The sequence below is a fragment of the Phyllostomus hastatus genome, unplaced genomic scaffold (assembly GCF_019186645.2).
Source record: "Phyllostomus hastatus isolate PE091 unplaced genomic scaffold, TTU_PhHast_1.1 phas_scaffold_443, whole genome shotgun sequence".
Taxonomy (NCBI): Eukaryota; Metazoa; Chordata; class Mammalia; order Chiroptera; family Phyllostomidae; genus Phyllostomus; species Phyllostomus hastatus.
This window is the reverse complement of record NW_025334031.1, coordinates 1,635,520-1,660,459: the sequence shown is the minus strand read 5'-3', so window position 1 is coordinate 1,660,459 and position 24,940 is coordinate 1,635,520. Positions and strand designations below refer to the sequence as shown.

The 24,940-nt window shown below is 69.7% G+C and overlaps 1 protein-coding gene across 2 annotated transcripts; it reads left to right on the top strand.

The window, feature by feature from the left end:
* The first annotated feature begins 1,100 nt into the window (after positions 1-1,100).
* Positions 1,101-3,615, top strand: CDKN1C (cyclin dependent kinase inhibitor 1C). 2 transcript variants are annotated; one of them, XM_045821061.1, is made up of 4 exons: positions 1,101-1,357; positions 1,542-2,200; positions 2,683-2,814; positions 2,917-3,615. In XM_045821061.1, the coding sequence occupies exons 1-3, from the start codon at positions 1,137-1,139 to the stop codon at positions 2,811-2,813; spliced, it is 1,011 nt and encodes a 336-aa protein (XP_045677017.1). In that variant the 5' UTR covers positions 1,101-1,136; the 3' UTR covers position 2,814; positions 2,917-3,615. The 2 variants fall into 2 exon arrangements, with proteins under 2 accessions (XP_045677017.1, XP_045677016.1); XM_045821060.1 differs by having other exon boundaries at positions 2,665-2,814.
* Positions 3,616-24,940: the final 21,325 nt, after the last annotated feature.

The window sequence follows — 24,940 nt, the reverse complement described above, 5'->3', positions numbered from 1 at the left end:
AGCCTCCCCCACCCCTTTGGGTGGCTCACCCCTTCATTCTTAGGGGCGTCTTTCCCCAACAACCAACAATATTTTCTGGGCGCGCCTGAGGGGGTGCCGCCCCCCCAGTATGAAAGTGGAGAGGTGTAGCTCATGTAGCAGAGCAGGGTCCCACCGGGGGCGCAGGGGTCTCCAGGTGACAGGGGACCAGGCTGGCACAGAGGATTAGCAAAGCCAGTCAAGGCCCACCCCCACGGAGGAGCCTCCAGGGCCTCCTGCAGCACCCCACCCAGCCGCCAGCCCGCGCCGTGGTCCCGCGAGGCCGGGAGTGGCTCGGGCCAGGCCTGAGGGTGCGGGTGGACAGTGACACGACACAGGCACAGCCCGGGACGGGCTGGGCAGGGCTGGGGGGGCCCCAAGCGCTCAAGGCTTCAGACTGGGGCCCCAGGGGGAGGAGGTCCAGAGCTCAAGGTGTCCCACACTTGGCCGCCGCTGCGGTGAAAGAGGGGAGCTGACCCCCCTCCCTCTGGCCCCCGTCTTCCCGCTCCAGAGCTTCAGGGCCAGCAGGTGTGTTAGGTCTCCAGGTGCGCGGAGCCCCATCGGAGACGCAGACCCTGGGCGCAGGGGGCCGCGCGGGGGGCAGCCGGAGACCCCAGCCCGCTCCAGCCAGGGGCGAGTTGGCTGCGGCGGGGTAAAGCCCCGTCAGCTGGCGCGGGAAGCCCAGTGGCGAGAGCTGGCGGCGGGCTGGGGACCCTCGAGGGTCGAGCCGGTCCTGGCCGGACGCGGGGCCGGGCCGGGGACCGCCGCTCGCCGCGCCAGGGAGGGCGCGCCGGCCGAGGGGGGGCGCTCGAGTCCCTGCTGCCGCGCAGCCCCCGCGGGCAGACAAAGGAGCCAACGGGGGGCGGGGGGAAATGGGGCGAGGGGGCGGGGCGCCGCGGTGTCACGTTACCGCCCGCAGCGCCCTTTAACTCCGGCCCCGCCCCTCGAGCCCGCTCCCCGCTCCCGCGCCCCGCCAATCCGCCCGCTCGCCCCGCCCACCCCGGGTGGGTGTGTGCTCGCGGCCAATGGGCGGCGCGCGGGGGCCGGGCCGCGGGCCGGGTGGGGGGAGCGGCGCGGGCCAATCGAGGCCGTGTTGTTGAAACTGAAAATACTACTTTATGCTAATCGCGGCGGGGCCCGCGAGCTGTGGGCGTGGGACCCTCGAGTATAAAGGGGCGCGCGAGGTCTGGGCGTTCCACAGCCAAGTGCTCTGCGCTCGGTGGGTGCCAAGCAGGCCAAAGCCACCCGAGCGAGCGAGGACAGGCGTCGAGGGGGCGCGGCCGCCGGTCGGACCAGAGAGCGAGCGAGACTCAGGAGCCGTCCACGGCCCGACAGCCAGGTAGCCGCCGCGCCCGCCGCGACCCTTTGCAAATGCAGACTCCGACTGCGCGGGGTCTCCCTTGCGCCCGGCCTTCGCCCTCCTCTTCTCCTTCTCCTTCTCCTCCTCCTCCTCCTCTCCTCTCTCCTCTCCCGCGCCCCGGGCCCGTGAGGCCCCTGGCCATGTCCGACGTGTATCTCTGCAGCGAATTGGCAATGGAGCGCCTTGTCTCCCGCCGCGCCTATCCCCAGATAGCGCGCAGCAGCGCCTGCCGTAGCCTCTTCGGGCCGGTGGACCACGAGGAGCTGAGCCGCGAGCTGCAGATGCGCCTCGCGGAGCTGAATGCCGAGGACCAGCGCCGCTGGGACTACAACTTCCAGCAGGACATGCCGCTGCGGGGCCCCGGGCGCCTGCAGTGGACGGAGGTGGACAGCGAGTCTGTGCCCGCCTTCTACCGCGAGACGGTGCAGGTGGGGCGCTGCCGCCTGTTCCTGCCGCCCCGTCCCCGCCCGGAAGGCGCGGGTGCTAACCCGCCCCCCGGGCCGCCGGCTGACGAGCCCCTCGACGGCCTGGAGGAGGCGCCGGCGTCGCCCGCCAGCGGCGCGGCCGTGGCTCCGGCCCCGGCCCCCGCCGCGGCGCCGCCAGAGAGCGCTGAGCAGGAGGCGGGACCGCCGCCGCGCAACCAGGAGCCCCTGGCCGAGCCGCTGCACTCAGGGATCTCGGGGCGCCCCGCGGCGGGCGCTGCGGCCACCGCCGCCGCCGCAGCCACCGCAGCGGCCGCTGCCACCACTGCCGCTGCCGCCGCCGCGGCCGCCGGCGCCGGAGGTGCTGGGATCAAGAAGCTGCCGGGGCCTCTGATCTCCGGTGAGTCCCGCTCGGCCCCGCCCCGCCCCAGCCCGGTCCGGCCTTGCTTTGTCCAGCTGGCCGTGCTCGCCGGCCCTTGGGGGCCTCGGTGGGTTCCCGCCTCCTCCCGTGGCGTTCAAGGGCCGGCTGCGCGAAGGGCGCGGCTGCGCCCGCCCGCGGTCCCCGCCCTGTTCTTGTGCTCCCCGGCCGCTCGCTAGGGCGAGCTCTGGCCCTCTCGGAGCGCGCGGTCCCCTCCCCGGCCACGGGAGTCCCTCCCCGGGCGTGGCGATCGCGGCGAGGAGGGGGTTAAGTGCGCGCGGCGGCCCCGGGGGGCTTGGCCGCGGGACGAGGGGAAATGCTTACACAGCACATCGCGCGGCGGCGTAAACAAAGCTGACCCGCGGCGGACCTTGGGGCGGGCGGGGACGGCGCCCCCACTCCGGCCCCCTCTTAGGCTCCCCGGCCCTCCCCGCCCTGACCCACAGCGCGCGCTGTCGCCGCAGATTTCTTTGCCAAGCGCAAGAGATCTGCTCCGGAGGCCAAGCCCAACGAGGTGCCCGCGGGATGCAACGCTCCTGGCGGCGCCCCCGCCGTGGGCTCCCCGGAGCAAACCCCACGCAAGCGTCTGCGATGAGGTGAGTGCGGCGGCTGGGGGCGCGGGGAGGGGCCCGCGGGGTCCTCTCGGTCGCTGGCGCCTCCCGCCCTCCTCACCGTGCCTGTCTCCCCGTCTCCCGCAGCCTCAAACCCAAAGAGCCCCGAGGGAACCCGCTGGGCAGCGGACAGGAGAAGAGCGCTGGGCCTCGGCCGGGACCGTCCATGTAGCAGCAACCGGCGGCAGCTGTCACCGGCAGCGTTCGGTTTTGTGTTTAAAGTTTGAAAACTGTGCAATGTATTAATATCTCTTTTATATCTAAATGTATTCTGCACGGAGAGTACACTGGTCCCAAGGTGTAAAGCTTTAAGAGTCATTTATATAAAATGTTTAATCTCTGCTGAAACTCAGTGCAAAAAAAAAATGAAAAAAAGAAAAAAAAAGGATAAAAGCATGTATATTTGTACAAAAAGTTTAAAAAAAAAAGTATACTAACTTATATTTTCTATTTATGTCGAGGCGTGGGCCGCTCTGCCACGCGATAGCTCGGTTATTGGTTCTGCCAAAGGCGTTCTCGCCCGCACCTGGTTACCCACAAAATGTAAATTTATTTTTGTAGCGGACTCTGGGGGGGTCGCTCACAAGCCGTAGCTGCCTGCCTGCCGCACCAGCCCACCTAGCTTTTGCAGTCTCTTTGCGCTTTCGCTCTGTCTTTTATTATTAGGGTTACTTTAAACTTGAAGACGACTCTGTTAAAAATGGTTCCTGAGCCGACCGCACCACTGCCCCGGCCCCTCGTCCGCCGGGTTCGAAATAAAGAGGCCAACGAATGCTGCAACTCGGCCCCGTGTGTGCTTGTGCTGACTCGGGCTCCCCCGCGACCCCCCCAGGCTAGGGAGATAGATTCCCACCCAGGGGCAGCCCCAGAGAGGGGGACGGTCTCCAGGCAGGCTGGCTGGCGCCCGCCTGCTGCAGGCTCCTAATTTAGGGATGAGCGGCCCCGCCCGGCTCTGCGGTCGTTGTGCACAAACACACACACTCACACACACACACACAGGTGCGGGGTGCGCCCCCTCCCTCCAAGGCAACCGCCACACCCAGCTGCCCTGTCCTGAGCCCGCGTGGGCCTCAGATGGGCGCCCGCAGGGGCTGGTCCGTTGCAGAGCCCCCTCCTGACTGCGGTCACCCCCGGGGACCCACCCACCCAAAGTGGAGCCCCAGCTGCTCCCGGGTTTGCAGAGACCCCTGGAGGGTTCCGGGCCTGTTGGCCCTGCGCTGGGGGAGGGGCGGCCCACAGGCCTGCTGGGTGGGGGGTGGGGAGCACACGGGGGAGGCGGTGGGCTCTCTCGGGGCTTCGGCGGAAGAACTCCAGGCTGCGTCCACCCTCGGACTTGGGGACCTCGGGCACCCACTTGGGCGTCTCGTTTCAAAGTTCTCGGTCACAAAGGAGAGGCACTTTAAAAAAAAATAGCTGACCTATAAACCTCTGAAAATTACGGCTCACAATGGAAAGGGTGAGGTAAAATAGCAGAACACCCAGGGCCAGCGGCCTTTCTGCCGGTGCCGGGAGAAGCGGAGGACTCGTGTCCTCCTGGTGACCAGTTTGGGGGCCGATGTCCCCCCACGGTCAGGGACAAAGGCCGGGCTCCACCGTCGCTTTGGGGGACACACGTGGCCTTGCAGTTAACCCACCCCAACCGCCTAAGATGGTGTGGCCGAGAGGCCCAGCTGGGGCCAGATGCTGAGGCGGCTCGCCCCTTCCCCCCCACCCCCATGAGAGCGGGGCCCCCGCCCCCTTCAGCTCCGCATCAGCCCGGTCGCCCCGGAATGCGGAATCGGAGGGCGCAGACCTGACTCAGGCCCGAGCCTCTGCTGGGGGAGCGGGCCTGCCCTGCCCCCCAGGGCACACCCCACCCCCCAGTTACAAAGTGTTCCCGGTGACAGAACCCGGAGGGGTGTGCGCCCTGCAGTCCCCAAGCACAATGGCCGCAGAGCCTTCCGCCGGATCCTGTCCTCTCTGTGGCTCCCGGCTCTGGCCCCCAGGCCGGGCCCCGGGGGTGGCGTGCCTCAAAGGGGGGTTTGCTCTGCAGCGCCGTGAGCGAGGGCTGCGTGGCTGAAGGCAACCACCATGTCCTGTCACGGGCAGTTTTCTTCCTGGGGCTCGAGCTGACATGGGGGACCCAGAGGTCGCCCCGCAGGGACAAAGCACTGGGTGGTGGGTCTCCCGTGCGACTCTGGGCACAGGTGGCCCGGGCAAGCCCTCCTCTCCCTCCATGGGCACACACAGCGGGGGTCCGCCGCCTGTCATGTCGGAGCCCCCCTGCACCGGGGACCCGTGGTGAGGAGAATAATGACAGTGACCGTGACAGCCATGACAAGGAGCCGTGAGGGAGGGCGCCCAGCGCTGGGCCCTTGCTCTGTGCCAGGCGAGAGCTGAGCACAGTCCATCTTCAGTGAGGTCCTGCCGGACATGGGATCCCCATCTCGGTCCCCGCTTGTCTAAGGAGGAAACTGAGGCAGGGAGTGGCCTGCACAAGGCTAAGCGGCTGCCCCGGGGGGGGGGCCGAGGGACGCTGGCCTGGAGCTGCCGGGCTCTGCTGCCTGAAGCCCCTTGCAGGGTGGGCCCGAGGTGGGGAGCAGAGCCAGGCCCCCGGGAGCGGAGCCCAGTGGGCAGGCCCAGCACACGGGTGGGCTGCAGGGAGAGGCCGCTTCCTGGGGACCCGGCCGGAAAGGCAAACTGTGGCACCTGTGACCTGTGGGCCAGCGAAGCAGGGACGGCCGGGCAGAGGCCAAGGAGGGGCTGCCCCGGGCAGCGGCGGGCCAGGCGCTGGGCCCAGGTGCGCACGGGCGGGACAGGGCCCGGCACCGAGTGAGGGCAAAGGCCGCGGGGGCGCCCCTGTGGGGCGGGGGTGCTGCTGGGCATCTCCCCGAGGGTCGGGTCCTCCGGACCCCCGTCTGGCCTGGCCTGGGCTGGGTGTGGGGCCTGCACGTGGCCTGGACAATCGTCACCGACAGGGTGCCTGGTCGGTGAGCCTGTCGGGCTCCCCGCCCCCACCCTCTGCTGCCGGCCTCCCGGACCTGCCGGGTCTGCCGGGCTGGGGCCAAAGGGCGGGTTTTATCTGCAGGCAGTGGGGGGCCGCGGGGGCCGAGGCTGCCGGGTGGCGGGGACGTGGGGGCTGGTGATGGGCTCCTGCGGCCACGCAGGCAGGACACCAGTGTGGCAAACACCCGGCTGCGTCCGGCGCGCCGGCCACTGCTTCGGGCACCAGAGACCCAGCCGGGAACCAGAGGGACACAGCTCCCGGCCCACGGGAGCCGCCCCTGCCGCGGCAGATGACAGAACAAGGCCCACTCAGCGAGGGCCGGGGGCGGGCGTGAGCGCAGGCCAGGCCTGGAAGCCCCCGCACCGGCCCCCCCGGGCTCAGCCGAGCTTGGCTGAGGTGGGGCTGGGGCGTGTGAGGCTGAAATGGGAGATCGGCTCAGGCCGCGGGAGCAGCGGGTGCAAAGGCCCTGAGGCCTGGGACATTCCAGCGGGCGGGGCTGGGGCGGGGGCCGGAGGTGCGCTGGGGGACGACCTGGCAGGGTTCTCTGACGGCCCGGGGGTGGGGTGCGGGGTCGGAGTGCCCTTGAAGAGTCTGTTTTCCTGTCAGTACGAATGGGGGCCGTTCTCCGAGCCGGAGCAGCGAGGTCCTGCCCAGGGAACCGGAGAGCAGAGGGTCAAAGCCCCTCTTTTGGCCGCCCCTCCCGGACCTCCCCGCTGAGCCAGGCCCCGCGGGCCCCAGGACACACGCTCAGTGTCCGCAGGAGCGCTGCCCGCTAGGGCGCCGGGCGGGGACGGCGGCTCAGAAGTGCAGGGCGGGTGGCCGGGGGTCACTCACAGGCAAAGTACCAGCCCCACGCCCCAGCCGCCCTCCCCGGTGCTGTCTGGAGGGGACTGTTTCTTAAAAAAAAACACGAAAATAAAATCAGATCCACGATTAACTCAAGTCTGCAGGATTCCCTCGTGGCACTGTGTGTTCCGTGGGCGGGGGCGGGGGAGCTGGGTCGGACGGGGGAGCTGGGTCGGACGGCGGAGTGCGCTGACCTCTGTGGTGACCCGCCACGGTGGCCGCACCCTGGCGCCCCACTGGCGGGAGGGAGAGGTCTGGTCCAAGGCCCTGGTGTGCAAACTTTTCCCCTGGGCACGCCACACCGACCACCAGTTTTCGGTGAATTTAAGGGGAGAGGATTCAGACGCCAGGAGGACAAGCGCCCTGAGCAGTGAGCGGGGGCGGGGGCGGCTTCCCCTCAGGGCCCAGCTGTGACCTGGCCGGGGTGGCCGCCTCTGAACGGTTGGGGCCCGTCCAGTGGGCTCCGAGCCGGTGGCCCCGGTGCCCACGGGTCTGCTGCCGGCCCCGCGGAGGCGGCCACAGCTCCTGCCCGAGGCCGTCGGACTTGGCCTCGGGGCTCGCTGGGGCCGCGGATGTGCGGTCGGCGTGACGCAGGCCCCTGCCGGGCAGAAGCCGCACACGCTGGGGCGTGGTGTCCCTTCACTGGGACCCCAGCGAGTGGGTGGCGGGGCCCAGGCTCGGGGGCAGGGTGGGGCTGTCCCCTGGGGTGGGGCAGGCGCCCAGGGAGCTCTGCGTGTCGCTGTGAGTCAGGGGGTGGGGGGGTGTTTGTCACGCAGCATGGAGTCCGGGACGCTGACACAGACGCTTCCTCTGAAGACCCCAGCTCAGCGCGGGGGGGCGGGCGGGCGGGCGTCCTGCAAACTGGGGCACACGTCCGGGTCAGGGGGACTCCTCTGTGATGCGGCACCAGCAACCCCCAGGCGCTGAACCCGGGGGCCCGCTGAGGGGCTGGGGACCTGGTCCTGCGGGGTGCCGGTGGCCTCCTGTCTGCTGTCGTCGTCACACGGGCTCTCCAAGGTGCCCAGTGGGCAGGGTGGGGAGCGCCCGGACCGGGGGCTGCGGCCGGAGCGCAGGGGCCGGGGAGCGTGTGGGGCAGCGAGTGTTTCCCGAGGGGCTGGTGTGCTGTGACCCCGACCTCGGACACACCGCTGGGCGTGGTGGCCATTTGTCCCTCCCGCCCCGGGGTGAGTCATCCCCGAAGCAAGAGCAGCGTGACTAGAGGCCGGCGACTGAAGTGCCACGAGTCCCCTGCCCCTCTCCTTCGCCTGTCACCGCGCCGACGGGCCGGCTGTCGGGGGCCGGGGCTGTGGCAGCGGAGATTTGGGCACCAGGCGCGGCCCGGCAGGGCCGAGCGAGCCGCAGGGCGAGGCAGGGCTGCCGGCGGCGGCCGAGGCTCAGCCGGGGTTTCTCCGGGCCCTGCTCCCCGGTGAGCAGAGCCACACCCTCCCATCGGCACCCTGCCTCCGGGGACCATGGGGGGCTCGGGGACAAAGCCTGGGCCCTGGCCTTGAGCACACAGCAGCTCTGAGGCCCCCCCCTCTGTTCCAGGAGCCCCGGGGGATGGGCTGAGGCCTGTGTCCCGTCTGCACCGCCCCCCAGCTGCTCCCCGGCCCTGCCTGTGTGGCGACACTGGGAGTCAGGAACGTTGGTGGTGGTGGTGGGGGGGGCTCGGCCCCACCTGCCAGGGGCGGTCAGGGCGGTTGGGTGCGGGCGGGGGCGGCCTTCCCAGCTGGCCCAGGCCCATGCCCGGCGGAACCAACCAGCGCCAGCTGGGGCCTCGGCCCCTTCCCTGGGGTTTCTCCACGGCTGCTTGGGCTCCCTCCCGGCATGGCCGCTGCGTTCCCAGCGGGCTGCAGGGTCTCTAACCGCCCAGCCCGGGGAGGGAAGGCGCCAGCAGCCGCAGCCCCCTCCCTCTAAGCAGGCGCTCTGCCGAGCCCGCCCGCGTCCAAGGCAGCGGGTCCGGTCCGGCTTCCCCAGAGAGCTTGGGGCCCTCCGGCCACGCAGCCTCCCGGGCGGTGCCCGGGGCTGACCCAGCACGTCCCGGGGGCTCGCCTGCAGGCCCCACCGAGCAACTGCTCCCCGAGTGAAAACCCAGCCTGTTTTCCCTTAGCGTGCATTTCCAGGAACACACAGAAAGAGAGGCCACGGAGCGCTCCTGGTGTTTGAACGGACCGGACCGAGGGCCAGGAGCGGTCTCTTGCTCTGACAGCAGAGCGGGGTCCGGGGAGAGGCAGAGTGGTGGGCGTGTGCTCGGGGCTTGGGGACCCCTCCTCCCCCGGCCACAGAGCTGGCGCCATGGCAACGCCCAATAAGGGCCCCAGCCCGCTCTGCCTTCCTCTGTGTATACTGTAATACACAACATGCAGCGCATGGACAGATACATAGTTTCTGTTTCTGTTAACTTTGTAGCTGTTTTTATGTTTTTCTCGGCAATAGCAATAGTATCACTTGTATCTCCTTTAAAAAAGTCCCAAAGCGAGAGGAGCAGAGCCACGGCGGCCCCAGGCGCCCACGGTGTCTTCTGAGCCGGTCCATCTGTCCCCCTCTCCCCACGGTTATTACTTATGTTTACTTACTGCATTTATTGTTTTTAAAGTGATCTCAGGCCCCTGCTCCCCCCACGGGCAGGCCCACCCTCGCCACCAGCGTGGGCGTCACTCTGGAAGGTGCCCCCGGGGCCCCACCTCCGGGGCGGCAGGTCCGGGGAGCCCCCACCCCCCGTTACTCCAGGAGACCGCCGCTCGCCTCCAGGCCAGGCCCTGTGCTTTGTGTGAAACCGCAGGAAACCGTGGCCGCCCGCCCGCCCGCCCGCCACTGCCACCTCCACGCTGAGTTTCACAGGAGACGCCGCCCCGCTCCCATTGCGCGCCCACCCCCTGGGGGCCTCGCTTCCTTCTGGCAGCGCGGGGGACACGCCCTGCCTGATGGACAGTCCCCGCAGGGAGAGGACACCCACATGCACCCCGGAGTCTAGTCTGGTCCACATGTCACTGCTTCTCTGAACCTCTCTCGAGCCATCGGTCCCCTTAGTGGCGGGGGCAGCGGTGATAAGAAGGCTGCTGTCCCCCAGGCAGACCGTCACACGCAGGTGGCGGGAGGCGCGTCAGCGGGGGACTGACCGCCCCGGGGGCACGCGGGGTCTCCCCTGCGGTCTGTCTGTGAACACACAGCACCCCCTGTTTCTGGGAACTGCCACCCGCCCCCAGCTGCTTCCTGGGTGCGATGGTCAGGGGCCTCACCCAGAATCCCCCTCGGCTGGGGGCGAGGCTGTCCTCGGGGCTACTGGGGGCCTGTGGGCAGGGCCTCGGGCCGGGCTGGCTGACTCGTGCTGATGTGGCCCACACGGGGGGAGGGGTGCCAGCTCCACCTCTTGGGGTGCCATTTGGAGCAGGGACGGGGGGTGTCCTCCTGGCTGTCTCCCATTCAAGACTTCCCTCTGTGCTGGGGCCCGGCACCCGCTGCCCCCGAGGTCCGTCCATGGGGAGGGAAGCAAAGCGTGAGTCCCCTCCCCTCTCCGAGCCTCAGTTTCCCCTCTCGGAGAGTGGTCCACCAGAACCTCTGAGGGCCTGTCTAGCTCCCATGTTCTTTCAAGCCCAGGGAGCCGCCCGTGGCTTACAACCTGCCCCCCACAGCCGCTCTGCTCCGGGCCTGGCCGGCCCCCAAGACCGTCCTGCGCGGGGGCTTGGACGGCCTGAACCGGCAGGTCGGAGGGAGCGGCCCGGACAACGGCCAGGGTGTGTCTCCTCTGTGCCCCGTGCAGACCGTCCCCCGCTGGCTGCCGTGCTCCTGCATGGGGAGGCCCCTCGGCGACCTGCCGCACGCCCCGGGGGCAGCGGCTGGGTCTGGGTGCTGTCTCAGCTTCTGCGGGCGCCCAGGGCCCTGCGCCTGCGGTGGGGGGGCGATGGGGGGGAGAGGGAGCGCGAGAGGGGGAGCATTGAGAGGACTTGTTTGTCCCCCAGCCCCCCCTACCGCTGTTTCCCTTCCAGCGCCTCATCTTGGGGGTTCGCTCTCCTTCTGTACCTGACATAGTGGGGGTGGGGGGCTCCTGGAGCCAGGTTTGGGGGCAGCCCCACCCCCCTGCTCTGCCGGGCTCCCACGCTCGCTGGGGAGGCTTCTGCGTGCTTGGGGTGCCAGAGGCCCTGTGGCCCGTGGCCCCCTCACGCTGCACCCGGCTCGCCCCACGGGGCGGGGGGCGGAAGGCACAGAACCGGGCAGAACCGGCCTGCCCAGAGGGGCGGGGAGGTGGGGGCAGGGGAGCACGGGGTCCTGGGGAAGGGGGTCTGTGCGAGTTGCCTCGGGGAGACGGACCCCTTAGTGAGAAAGAAGCCTTTCTTGGGAAACTCGAGCAGGGCCGGCCGGGGCTGCCCCCTCGGGGGCCTGGGAAGACGGTGGGGCAGGTGGGAGGAAATTGAGTTGGCTGGGCCACTGCACAGACAGGGACCGTCCGGGCGGGGCACCCGGGAGGGGACAGCCCGCGCAGCCTGGCTGGTGGGAGTCTCTGGAGGTCAGAAATGCCCAGGCAGGAAATGAGATGAACTTGCAAGAGACATCAAAGGAAGTGGAAAAAGCATTATTCTCCCATGTCAGGAGAGGAGAGGGAGCAGGAAATGCTGGCCCTTCATTAGGGGACGGGGGGCGATGAGAGAGAGCGCCAGCTACTTCAAGATGATTAAAATCCAGAGCCCGGGAGAGCGGGGGCGGGGGTGGGGGTGGGAGGCCCCGGGGGCAGGCCTGGGGCTGGCCAGGTGCGCCCCTCTGCGGGCCCCGGGGGCAGCGTGTAGCGGCCTGGCCCCCTCCGCCAGCCCCCCGGGACCAGGGACTCTGCGTGGGTCGGGGCGCATGGTGCCGGCCGCCGGCACAGGCTGGCCTCGCCGAGGACCTGGGAACTGGATGCAGGCCTTTTCCTGGAAGGAAACCCCCGCCCAACCCAAGTGCCAGCACCTGGAGGTTCCCGAGAGCCGTGCGGTGCCAAGGACACACCCAGGAGTCGGAGCTCCGCTCCCTGCCTGCAGAGACAGCCAGGATGTCCGGCCAGCGGAGGGAGGGGGCGCCGCCCTCAGCGGAAGAAGCTGGCCTCGGCACCCTCGTCCAAGGCCGGGGGCCACGCCGGCCTTCTCCCCGGGGGGTGGCCCGGCTCCAGTGCCCGCCTCCAGCTGGCGGTCGGGAGCAGGCCTGTGCCCCAAGGCCAGCCTTCCCTGTGCCTGGGCACACCCAGGCGGCTGCTGGGCACATCCCAGGTGGCACCACAGCCGCCGCAGTGGCCCTGACCACTTCCTGCTCGCCTCGGCCACGGCCTCCTCCCGCCCAGGAGGAAGGTCTGTGGCCCCAAAGGTGTTTGGGACGGCGTCTGGGGAGAGGCAGAGAGTGTCCCGGCCGGAGGCCTCAGCTCAAACTTCTTGGGGGGGGTGGGGGCTGGGAAGTGCAGGACCCCCAGGCCTGGCAACCAGGACTGGCGGGGGAGGGCGTGGGCCCCTGCTTTCAAGGGCTAGCAGGTCCCCAACTGGGCCAGGACTTCAGTTTAGCAACATGGGCCCGCGCAGCAGCAGCAGCAGCCCCGGGGGGGCGGCGGCCGGGTTGTTTTTCTGGGCCCTGGGGGAGCCGCGAGGGGCTCGGCGCTCCCAGGAGGCTGCTTCCCTGATACCCAACGTTACAAACAGCCCCAACGCTAACAACAAAAGCCCAAGAATCTGGGTCAAAGGCTAAGCCAGAGAGAGCACCGCTGGGTGCGTGGGTGCCTGGGCGTCCCCCAGGACAGACGGCGGGAGGGTGCCGGCCTTCCGAGGGGACAGCGCCGAGGGCGCAAGACCGAGGAGGCCGGCCCGGAGCAGGGCGCTGCGCGGGGGCTGCAGGGACCGCGCCGCGGTGCCAGGCTGCCCTGCGGGACTGACGGCGACGGGCAGCGGCCCAGGGCAGAAGCCTCCCCCGCCGGCCGCGGCCGCGCTGGGCTCGCCGGTCCGCGGGGAGGGGCGGGGAGGCAGCTGGACGCGGCGGCGATTTATGGGCCTTTCAGGGGAGCAGGTGCCTCCTCGGGCCGCCCATTGTCTCGCCGGCCGCACAATGGGCCGCTGCAGCCGCAGTGCCGGCCCCCGCCGCGGCCCGCACGGGCGCGAGGGCCCGAGGCGGCGCGGGGCCTGCGTCCGCCGTGCGCCCGTCGGCGCGTGCGCCCCGCGTTCTCCGCGCGCCCTCCGCGGGGAGCAGACCCGGCAGCACGTTTGGGGTCCGTCCCTGCGCGCGACCCGCCCCCCCCGGCCCGCCGGTTTCCCGCCCCGCGGCGGTGCGCCCGCGGGCGGCCGTGGCGCGCGCTCCTCCTGCGCTGTCGGGCGCCCGGCTCTGCCCGGCTGGCCCGGCCCGCGCCGCGGCGTCCGGGGCGAACACACAGGGGCCCATTCTTCCCCGGCTCCGCGCAACCATATGGCAAATCCGCGGCGACCCAGCAGCCCCCCGCTCGCTCAGGCGCAGAGTGTCCCGCAACAGGCACACAATAACAACTCTGTTCGCCTCTATTGTGGATGCGGACGGGGGAGGGGAAAAATCATTTCACTCCGAGAGATAGCCAGCTAATTACCAACCATATGTGAGCCCCGATTCAAAGCCGCGCCGGGCAGTTCATTCTGAACCCGGCGACTTTATTACCGGCAAAGAGGACAGATGTCCCGACAGCCCTCGCATCACAGGACATCGTGTCGGGCAGTTCTTGAAATGTCCGGGGAGCTCTTTAAATATTAAAGACCCGGCGCGGCGGATGGGCTGGGCCAGGGCCCTTGGGGAGCCCCCCCCCCCCGCCGCCCCGCCCCCAGCTCCGGTCCAGGAGGGGGACTCGGCAGCACCGGGGCGTGTGGCAGACGCGGCCCAGCCGGCCCTGCTGGCCCAGGGAGAAGTCACCCCTCCCCCACCCGCTTCCTGGGTGCCGGGGCAGGAGGCGCAGAGGGAACCCACACAGGCTCGGGTGTTGCGTTGCATCTTCTGGTGCCTGCCAGGGCCATGGAGACGCCACTCTGCCCTGATGGAAGGCTCTGGAAGCAGCCGTTGGGGTGTCTGGCCGCACAGGCCGGGCCTGAGCCTGGCTAAGTGGGGCCGCAGCGGGTCTCCCGAGTTGGAGTTTACAGAACGAATGAAGGAATGAATGAATGAATGAATGAGCTGGTGGGAGCCGACCCACTCAGAAGATCCCTGGGGGGGGTGGGGTGGGGGAGGCCTGGAGGGGGGGGCCGACGGGGCAGGAGGGCTCCCCCGATTTCTGCACCGGCAGAAACCGTCTGGCCCGGAGCCGCGGCTCTTTGAGGAAAGAGAAAGAGAGCTCGTTAGAGAGCGAGGGGGAGAGAGAGAGAAAATCTCTCTGTTTTCCAGGCCATGCAATTATGTTCCAGCTTTTTCTCCTTGTTATTCTTTTAAGCCAAATGTCTGAATAAAAGGATTATTCCCCGCCCCCCACCCCGGCCCGTGGGGGCCACGGCCAGCCAGATTAGCCGCTGCCCGTGGCTTCTGCGTCCCTTCTAGGAAAAGAAGTGAGGTCAGCTGCCATTCAACGGCCGCAGCGTATATATTCGACGATTTAAATATCGGAATCAAAGCGGGCAGGGGATCTGCATCTCTGCCCGGCGCGGAGCCGGTCCCGGCGCCCACAGTGGGGCCGGTGCACGCGGGGTGAGTCGTCCCCGTGCGGGCGGGAGGGAGGGTGGGCGCCGCACAAAGGCACTGGGGGTCTCCCAGTCGTCGCCTCTGCTTTGCTGGGTGCTGCCGTCTTCTTCCCTCCCCCCCTCTCCAAGCCAGGAGGGCGTCCTCGGGAGCGTGCTGACGGCCTTTGGTCTCGAGGACGCGAAGGGACATGGAACAACGCCCCCAAACGCACCCTCCGAGGCCTCCCTGGCACCGAGGCAGAGCCCAGGGGGACATGTGCTGGTGAGACGCAGACTCGGGGGGGCTCCCGGTGCCGCCAGCATGGGCGACTCAGCTGACTCCCGCGGGTCTGGACGGGGCCCTTCTCGAGGCCCCAGAGTCGGAGCCAGGCCCCGGTCCCCGCGGTCCCTGCTCTGCAGGGCGCCCGGCCTCGCCAGCCGCCCCCAAACGCCCTCTGTCTCCACTTTGCACGAGGGCACAAGCCACCTGACCTGCCCGTGGCTCTCTCTCTCTTGGCTCCGGAAGACGGCATTCTGGGGGGCTCCCCCTGCTCACAGTGGGCCCCTAGGTGTGGGGACCACGCTGCTTCATGATGGCACCAGGAGGGGGCTCAAGGCGCTGGGGCAGAGAGGCCTGGGCACCACCGTGGACGGGTTAGGCCGCCGGACAGGACAGGCACGCTCCCCTCCATCACGCTGGGGCGGGTGGGACGCTGGCGTCCGGTTTGCGGGGGCCGCTCTCATCGAGGGCCGCCCACGGGAGCGCAAACCACAACCCCCCGTCTCCGTCTCGGAGGCCGGGTGTCACGGGGCTGCTCCTCCCGCGGCCTCTCTCCTGGGCGTGCCGACGTCCGTCCCCTCCGTGTCCCCCCACCGTTGTCCCTGCGTGTGCGTCTGCGTCCTGACCGCCTCTTACAAGAACACGCCCACCCGTACGACTTCATTTGAACCCCATCACCTCTGCAAAGACCCTCGGTCCAAGCGAGGCCGAGTTCTGAAGCACTGGGCTTGAGGATTCCCACACGGGCGGGCTTCAGGGAGACCCAGTCCCACCCTTCACCACGCCGGGCTTCCGGGTGGGGTCGGCTGCAGGCCCCCCCCCCCGGGTCCCTCCCTGGGCCTGGCTGGGAGTGAGGGTGCAGGCAGGGCCGCGGGGCCTGCTTCCGAGGCTGGGGGTCGGCTTGGGGACAGAGGCTGGTGACTGAATCAGGCCCCAGGGCCTCCCACGCTTCAGGGAGGCCCCCAGCGGCGCCTCGGGACCCCTGCCCACCCCCGACAGTCTGGGATGGTCTGGGAGAACGGGAGTCTGGAGCCGGGTGCCCTCTCGTGCCCAGCCCCCCATGCACCCTGGGAATGGAGGCGCAGGCCCCCGAGAACCTGGGGTGCAGAGGGGGAAGGGCGGCCAGGGCCACTCCGAGGGCTCGAGTCCCGTGCCAAGGCCCCCACGGGGCCACTCTGCCAGGCCCTGTGCCCCCGGAGTTGTCTGTTTTCTGCTGTCTCTGGGGCCTGACCAGCCTTCCTCTCCTTTCTCTGTCTCTGTCACGTTTCTGCTTTTCCGGTCAGCGCGGACCGGCCCGGCGGACAGAGTGAGAAGGAGCTAACACACATGGCCGAAAAAACGCTCCAGGCATTTTAAAAATGTCACATAATTGCAAAATAATAACAATAACAACAATATACTTTGGAATTTTGCTGGAGCGGAGAGGAGGCCGGAGCGGAATGCAGCCCGGGGGGCTGTGACCGAGGAGCCCCCTGGACCCCGGTGCGGACCCCGGCGCGGACCCCGCAGGGCGGCCAGTGGCGGCAGCCTCCCTGTTCCCTCAGGTCACGTGGTTGGCCGACCAACGGTGCTTCTTGTACACTGTCGTCCCCAGGTGAAAATAGCCTTGTCGTTCCTCCCGAGTGTAGAACTACCATCCACTCATTGCAAAAAAAAAAAATTAAAAAAAGCAAGCAATACAGAAATGGATAAAGAAAGAACGTTCGTTCTGGCCGGGGTCCTCAGTGGGTTGGAGCCCCGTACGCCGGAAGGTTCCGGGTCCCACCCCCGGTCAGGGCGCGTGGCGGCGACAGCGGGTCCTCGTCCGAGGTTCCCTCTCCGTCCCTCGCTCTCCGAACTCGGCGAAACGTGTCCTCAGGTGAGGATGGAAAAAAAAACAAAACGAAAAACGAAACAAACGAATGAAAAGAACGGAAAAGTTCCGACAGCTGGAGTCTCTGCTCCGGAGACGAGTGGGGTGGCAGTCTGGGGTCCAGCACAACGGTGCGGCCCGTGTTACGTTTCGGGTCTGAAGGGCACACTCAGTGCATATGTGAAAGCATTAGAACGGACACACACACACACACACACACACACACGCGTGTGCACGTGTCCGTGTGTTGTTCTAGCTTCAAACGGCTCGACCGGGAGGAGAGGTGCACCGGCCGCCCCTGCAGCGCCGCTCGCCCGTGAGGAACGGCCGTGCCCTCCCGGAGTCGGGGGCAGGGGCCGCTGCTGTTGGAAGGGGCCGTGCGAGGGGCGGGGGGGGGCGCCGGCTAGCTGCCTGGGGGGCCCGGGGGGAGGGGGGAGGTCTCTGCAGTGACCGCGGCGGGATCGGGCCGAACCCTGTTTTTGTCACTCGGGCTGTGTGGATGCCGTTTGAACTGTTTCCTGGAAGGAAAGGCGAGGGGCGGCCGGTGGGGGGGCCCCTCTTATTCATTTCCACACCGAGGGGAAGCGGCCTCCATCCCGTGACCATGGAAACTCCCACGGTGCTTCCTGGCTGTGCGTCCCCCAGCCGCCGTCCCCTGCCCGTGGTCGGCCACCGGGTCGGCGCAGATCCAGGGCCAGCAAGGCCGGGCGTCGGGGTCGTCTGCCGCAGTGCAAGCCCCGTGGGGCCCCCGGGACGGGCACTGAGGCCAGCGGGGTGCCCACCAGCCTGGGAGCCAGGGCACCAGGGCTCCGGCCCATCAGGCCACCACCCAGCGATCGATGGGTCCGCAGGCGTCTCGGGGGAGGAGCCGGCAGGGGGAGGGGAGGGTGCTCCAGGCAGGGGGCTGCATCCCAGTGCCCGGCCTGGGCTGCTGGCGGCTGGACCGCTGCACCCGGCGGGCCGACCTCAGACCCGGCTGAAGGCTGTCCTCCGTCTGAGCAGCTCTCAAAGACACCGCACCGTCCGAGGACAAGCGGGTCCCTTTTCTTTGTGACAGCCCCTCAGCCCGAGTTCTGTGTCTGCACAGTTTGCGGGCCTGGGGCTGGGGGAGCCGGTCCGTCCCCCACCCCCCAAGGCACAGGGCTTTCAAGTTTGCTGGAACACTGAAGGTCCCAGGGAGACCTTCCCCATGGTTCCCCCACCCCCCATTCACTCGTGCCTACCAGACCCCGAGGCCAGTCCTGCCGCCGGCCCTGCCTCCTCCTGCACCCTGTGTGGTCAGGCCTGAGCAGCGGGGGGTGCGGATCGCAGGGGCACCCTGGCAGGCGGAGAATGCCCCCTCCTTGGGGCCAGAGGCTGGGTGCTGGGGGCCTCGGCCGCTGCAGACAGATAGCGCTGGAGGCCGGGACCGGCCCACTGCCCCGCCGGCCGCCTGGGCGTCTGTGTCTGGCTCGGAACTGGCATTCTGGCTGTTCCCGGCGGCCCCATGTCCACCGGGCCTCACCGGGTCACCCCCCAGAGCCGCCAGGGCTGGGGTCCTGGCCTGGGCAGGGGCCCCGGGGCCACCCCTCCCTGCTTGGTCCCTCTGTCCCCTCTCTGGCAGCCCCCACCACACCGCACACACGTCTGTTTGGAGAAGAAAGCGACCAATTTGTTTTCATTCAGAATCACTTAAGATCCCATTTTGGAGAAATGAAAAGAGAAAAGTGCGCTTCCCGAGCCGGGCCCGCTGGGTGCCCGCTCGTGCCCAGCGGCGCTGGGGGGGCCGGTGCCGGCCGGCGCCCCTCCCCTCAGCCCTCCCCGCCCCCACCAGGGCCGCGGCCCGGGGTCCCAGGGCAGCCTGCAGGCAGGCGCGGCGGCCGGCGGCGTCCGGGCCCAGCTCATCTGCATGAAGCGCACACTCGAGGCCCATCTGCAAAGGCGCAATTAAACTCGGGGGTGGGGGGGCGGAGGGGGCTTCTGAAATTAGCATTTCCGCGGCCATCTGGCGCGAGGAGCAGGCGCGGCCGGACAAAGGGCGCCGGGCGCGGGGAGAGGCGAGTGTGCCGCCGCATTGACCTGCAAATGAGGCTTTGTCAGCGCATTAAAGCTGGCCGGACCCCCGACCCGGTCCGCCCTCGCCAGCGCGCGACCCTCGGCCCCTGCGGCCCAGGCTGGCCGCCGGGGCGCCCGGAGGCCTGGGCTCCGCTCTGCTGTGCAGGATGCGGGCTGGCCGGCAGGGCCTCCGAGGCTGGGGGCTACCGAGCCCTCTACCCAGGCCGCTGGTCCTTCCCCTGGGGCTGGCCTTCGAGCCCCTGGGCGTGGGCCCCCCCACCCCGGGCCTTTTACTGCCCTACGCACCTCCGGGGCAAGGCTGCCGACACTTGCCCCCTGGGCTGCTTGTGCACGTGGTGACCAGCCGGCCCTTGACCTGGGGGCTCTTCGGCCCCTCGCTTAGGACCAGGCCCTCCCCAAGGTCCGAGTGGGTGAGGGCGGCATTCGAGGCCCTCCAGGGCTCCTCAGGGGGTGGACCCAGGGCCGAGGTCCCTGGCGGTGGGAGGGGGACTGGGGGCCCCCGAGACCGACGCCTGGGCCACTTCAGCAGCGTTGCTCCGACCTCGGACACCCCCAAAGGCCCGGGGGCACAGCGCGAGGTGTGGAGGGCTCATATGGCCGCCTCCGGGCCTCAGTTTCCCCAGGTGGACCAACAGGGGTCTCGGCGATCCTGTTCAGCTTGACGTCCCTCCTGGTCGCTGTCCCTCCTCCCCCTTCATCACCAGGTCCTGGCGCACCCGAAGGGGCCGTGTGTGGCACGAGGGGACCCTGACCCGGCCGGACAGAGCCGGTCAGGCTTCCTGGGGGAGGCGGACGGGGCTAAGTCCGGAATGGGGCGGAGGGAGGTGAGGGGGTCGAGGGGTTGGCCGGGTTGGGGGCTGGGATTCCGCCGAGGGCTGCTGGAGACGGGGGGGGGGGGGGGCGGGCCCTGGGTCCCAAGGCTGTGCTGGGCGGAGCGGGGATTTGTGGGGCCCTCAGATGTCATCCCCGCGGCAGGGGCCGGAGTGCTAAGGCCGCCCAGAAGGCGATGATGCCCCGGCACGCGGCGGGCTGCTCTGGGCGGTTTCTCTGGGGCCCTAATGCGCTCTCAGAGACCCCCAGCTGGCCGAGCGGCCAACACGCTCTAGGGAAGAGTGGTCTGCCACCCGATTTTCTGGGAAATTGGGGGCCCGGGGGCCAGCGTTTGACACCGAACCCCTGGGACAGGTGTGCTCGATGGGGCGGGGCGGGCACGCACCTGGGGTGGACCTCGGGGGCCCCCGCGGGGCTGCGCTGCAGCTGGTCCGTGGGGCCAGGGCGCCGGTGGCGGGGCGCCCCCTCTGTCCTCCACGGTCCTCGGCGGGATCGCTGCTCCTCCCGGGTTTCCATCCCTGCTTCCCACGCTGGCCTGGGGCTGGTCGCCGTGCCTCCCAGCCCCAGGATGCTCCTTTCAGCCCGACCAGCCGGGCAGAAGAGCTGAGTGACGGGCAGCACGGGCCGGCCTTCGGCGAGCCCTGGGGCCGGGCCGAGTGCCGGCTGGAGCCTTATGCTCCAGAGTGTGCTTGGGCCGCCCCAGGAGCAGCCTGGGCCCCGGGGCCTGGCTGGGGAGCCCGGCCGTGCCCCGCGCTGCCGTGTGGGTCGGCACGGCCCGGAGGCCGCCTCCTGTCCCCTGCCTGTCCCGTCGTCCTCTTGCCTGGCCCACGCGCAGGACCCCCGGCAGGGGACAGAGCTGCAGACCTGCTGGCGGGGAGGCGGCCTCCTCTGGCCTGGGGGTCCAGCCCGGCCGGCCCGGGGCCTGCCCCCGCTGCTGCCGTGGGGTCCAGAACACTGCGGCGGTGCTCACGCGCAGAGGCCAGGGCTGGGGCTGGGCGGGGGGGTGCGTGACAAGGGACAGATAGCCCAGAAGGACCATCTGGGCTGCTGGTGGCCTCAGGACCCCAACTCTCTCTGGGACCCCAACTCACCCCTCACCCCGGCAAGGTGCCGACAAGGGGAGGGGTGGGCGCCTTCTGTCCTCAATGCAACTCACGCCTCACCTGGCCCCCGGGACTGTCCCCTCCGCGGGCCCCCAGGAAGTGGGTCCGGGGCTGGAGGGTGCCCTCTGCCCCCTGCCCTCTGCCCCCCAGGCTCCCTGGCCCACCTGCCTCCCCACAGGCTGCAGCACGGCCCCGGCCTCCGCTTCCGGCCGCTCACTCAGAGGGGGACCACGGGTGGGCGAGGACAGCCCGGGTGGCAGACACACCAGGGGGCTGCCCCCCGAGACGTGGGCAAGGCCCGAGGTGTGCTGGGCCTGGGTGGGGGGACCGTTTACCCGACGCTTGGCTCAGACAGGCCCCCGGAGCCCACCCCGGGCTGCCTGCTGTCTGTGGGGCCCCGTCCCCACCGTCCCCACCCACCAACACTCCTGTCCCGTGCCCCCAGCGTGGGGCCCATCCCAGCCCTCCGTTCCGGGCTGTGGCCCCCGGGCACGCCCCTGGGCAGCCCTGGCTCTGCGAGGCCAGTGCCCAGGCGTGGGGGCGGCACGGCGGGGGGCGGGGGCCCAGGTGGGCAGGCGGCCGCCGGGCCGGGCCGGGCAGCTCCGGCGGGGGCTGAATGGGCGCTCTGTCCTCGTGCCCGTGGCTGTCATCTGCCGCCGGGATTTGGTTTCCTGGAAGCCGGTGCGGCTGCAGGTGGATTCCGCGAGGCCGGGTGACCCCGGAGCCCGGAGCCCCGGTGTCTCCAAGCCAGGCAGGGGCCGGGGGGGTGGGGGGAGACAATGAGGCCTTTTCCCGGGGGGGTGGGGGGACAGGGCTGAGCTGGCAGTGAGGACGCGGTCTGCCCGCACCCTCGGGCCTCGGCCCGCTGGCAGGGAGCGGGGCGGCTGGGGCCCCGGTGCCAGGCCTTGGCAGGACTCTCGGGAGGCCGGCCAGCCGGGCGCCGGTAACCGAAGCCGCTTGGACACACGCAGGGTTTTGTGGAGAATTTTCGGGGCACGGCTCTGCCGGCTTCACCTGGAGGCTGGTGGCGGGGGTCGGGGGCGGGCAGGGAGGGAGGAGTGTGTGGTCGGGTGCCAGGGAACTGCACCGACCGCCCGCTGGCCTCGTGCCGCCCTCGGCAGCTCGGCCGCCCGCCCCCGCCGCTCACTGGGAAGGGCGGAGGAGCTCTGGGGGGGAGGGGGCGGGGAGTCAGAGCCAGAGCGGTGGGGTCCTCGTGTCTGTCCTTGGCAGTGTTTCCAGCTGACTCACTCACTTGCCCGTTCGTCCTGCCCACCTAGGTGCATCCACCTGGTGGCCCAGGGTGCGGTGGGCCGGGTTGGAGGGGGTGGCTGGGCCTTGGAGCCCGAGAGGAGGTGTCCTCTGGGCTGTGGCTGCCCCCCCACCCTGCTGCCCCCGAGAGTCTGCAGGTCTTCCTGGGGCGCCGGGGCCAGCCTGCTCCGAGGGCAACCAGGGGCACAGTGGGCGCTTCCAGGCGCCCGCGGCTGCAGGAGAGTGGTTCGGCTCTGCGGGCGGGTGTGGGCGTCCCCATTTGGCCCTTAGCGACCGCACCCTGGACACGAGTGAACGTCCCTTTGGGGGGGGGCTGGTCACGGTCCCACAGGTGCACGGAGGGGCTCCCCGGAGATGGCGAGGACAGGAAGCCCCCTTGGGCAGGGTCCTCTGGCCCGGGGAGGGGAAGCCCAGCTCCGAGGGCTGGCGGCCGCGGTGTGTCACAGCCCCTGCCCTGCACACGGGACTGGACCCTGGGGTGCTGCTTGCTGGGGCTGCTGAGACCCCGGGTGGGTGTGGGGGACGTGGGAGGGGCCTGCCCTCCTCCAGCCCCTGGAGTGGGTTGTCGGGCAATAGACCACGAGGGTGTTTTTAAATCTGTGCCTTGAAAAAGACCAGTGGACACCCTGGCTGGTGTGGCTCAGTGGATTGAGCGCGGGCTGCGAACCAAAGGGTCGCTGGTTCGATTCCCAGTCAGGGCACATGCCAGGGTTGCAGGCCATGTCCCCAGTGCGGGCCACTGGACAGGCAACCACAGACTGATGTTTCTCTTCCTCTCTTTCTCCCTCCCCCTCTCTCTAAAAACAAAGAAAGAAAATATATAAAAAAAGAAAAAGACCAGTCGCCGGGGGCGGATCAGCGGGCCCAACTGGGGCTCTGACGCGCGGGGACCCCTGGGAGCGTGGGCCTGCGGGGTCGGCCCCCGTGGGGCCCTCAGGAAGGTCCCCCTGCTGCGCTGCCCTGCTGCACTCGCAGCCCCTCCCCCCCACGTGGGGGGCGGACGAGGGCCCGTCCGCTTTGGGTGGGTGGGCAGGCCGGCACAGAGGCACGTGGGCTCCCTGGCTTCAGAGGCTCCGAACCCCGCCTCCCCGCCCCCCACGGCACGGCTCCCTAGGCCTTCGAGTCCACCCCCGTACATGGGGTTCTCAGGGGCTGCGCTGTGGAGGCTTGGGGGGACGTCCCTCAGACTTCTTTCAGGAGAAGTGGGAGGGAACCTCCTCTCCCCATGACCTGTCCCCGGAACCGGGCGGTGCTGGTCACCCTGGGGCCTCAGGGGACGAGGCAGGGGTCCCCCGAGGCCTGGAGAGGAGATCTGCCCGGCTTAGGGGTGGAAGAGCGGGAGTGGGACTGGGCCCTGCAGGGCCCCCCTTCCTGTCCCCCCGCCACTCCCGGGGCCGCCAGTCAAGTGGAAGGCCCCAGCCGATTGTCCGAGCCCTCTCTCCTCTCCAAAGCCCTTTTGACGCGGCCCCTCCCGGGGACGACGGGCGGGGATTCGATGGAGACCCTTTGAAATGACTTGGGGGCAGGACGCCCCCTCCCGACAGCCCCTTCTCTGGAGAGCCCCTCTGTCGAAAGCCCCTCTGGTCCCAGGAGAAGCCCGGGTCCCCGGGGCCCGCCCAGGCCCCAGCCCGTCCACAGCCCACAGCCGGGGCCTCCGCTCCTCCGTCCGCACCCGCACCCGGGCCGCGGCCCCTCCCAGCACGGGCCTCCCCTGCCCCGGCCGGGCCGATCCGTCTCCGACTGTCACTCCCATTGTCTGCTTGGGCCGAGGGGCCGAGGCTGGGGCTTCTCGGGAGGGGCTGCGGGCACAGCCGGGGGTGCGGGCTCCCGTGCGCCCTCCTGAGAGCTCTCCGGCAGATCCTCTGGCCCCGGGGTGTGTGCGTGTGTGTGGGGGGGGGTGCACGGAGAGGGGGCGGGGCTGCCACGGGGTGTCCGGTGAGTGGCGGCTCTGACACCAGGGTGCCTTGGCCTGACTGCAGGCTCTTCCCCACGGACCCTGGGCCAGGGCCGGTTTCCGGGGAGGCCCCTGGAGCACTCGAGGGGCATAGAGGGGCCCCCATCCCATCCGGCCACTCGTGCCGGGCCGGGCGCTGGCCGCTCCCCGTTCGACGGTGATTTGCCCCGGGGCCTGGCCTGCGTCGCTGCTCTCCGTGAAGACGTGTGGCTGGTCTCAGTAGTGAGCAGCTGACACGCACGCGCACACACACACACACACGCACATGCACACACGCACATGCACACACACACACGCCCTTCCCTGCGTGCACGCGCTGTCCCCAGCGCTCCGGCCGCGGGGCTGTGGTGCCTCATCGGTCTGCTCTTCTCCTGCGCTCAGGGCCCTGGCCACAGCTTCTCAAGTTGGGGTGCAAAGACCAACGGAGGCTCGGGGGCGGGGGAGGGGCGGTGAGGCCACGCCACTGCGGCGTCAGGGCTGGAACGAGAGGCGCCCGGGCTCCTGGCTCTGGTTCGTGTGCGGAGGGACCAAGCTAGGAAACCACCCAGGTCGGCGGGTTCGGTGGGTCGGATCGGCGGTCGGACCCCGGAGTTTTCTGCGTGGCTGGGCCTGGCCTGAACCGGTGGGCCCCCCCAGCCCTCGCTGCAGCGGGGAGACGTCCTGGTTTCCGGGTCTGCGTGGCCGCGTGGCCCGGCAGAGTGGCTGCGTTCGCGCCGCCTGGGAATCTGCGGTGACCTCTCCTCCGGCGGGGCCTCTCTGGCCGCAGGGCCCAGGCCCAGAGGGTCAGAACTTTGTTTCAGCCAGCCCTCCCTTCCCTGCACCCCCCACCCCCGCCGGGGCCCCCGGTCTCCTCCAGGCTCCTCCGCCCTCGGGAGTCCCGTTTCTTCTCGGAGATGTTTCCCCTTTGAATTCCCACAAACAGGGGCTGTGTCGGGCCGGCCCTGCCCTGGGCCTCGGTTTCCCCATTCACCCCAGGCGGAGAGGACCCCTGTGCCCGAGGCCTCTCTGCTGTGAGCACCGCACTCCCCTCAGGACAATCTGGGCCCCCCCACCACCCCGAGGCCCCAGTACCCCCCTGCCCTGTGCTTGCCAAGGCCGCCTGCTTCCCGGGGCCTCGGCCGCAGGAAGGTGAGGCTGCGGTGGCATCCGTCCAGGTGGCCCGTGTCTCCCGCTTTGAAGTTACTCAGAAACAGAGGCTTTCACTGAACTCGGTGTGTGTGTGGGGGGGGGCGGGGCTGGGGGAAGGGGGCGCCCGGGCAGGTGGAGGTCCCCGTGGTATTCAAGGGACAGGATTTCCACTCGGCCTCAGCCGCACCCCT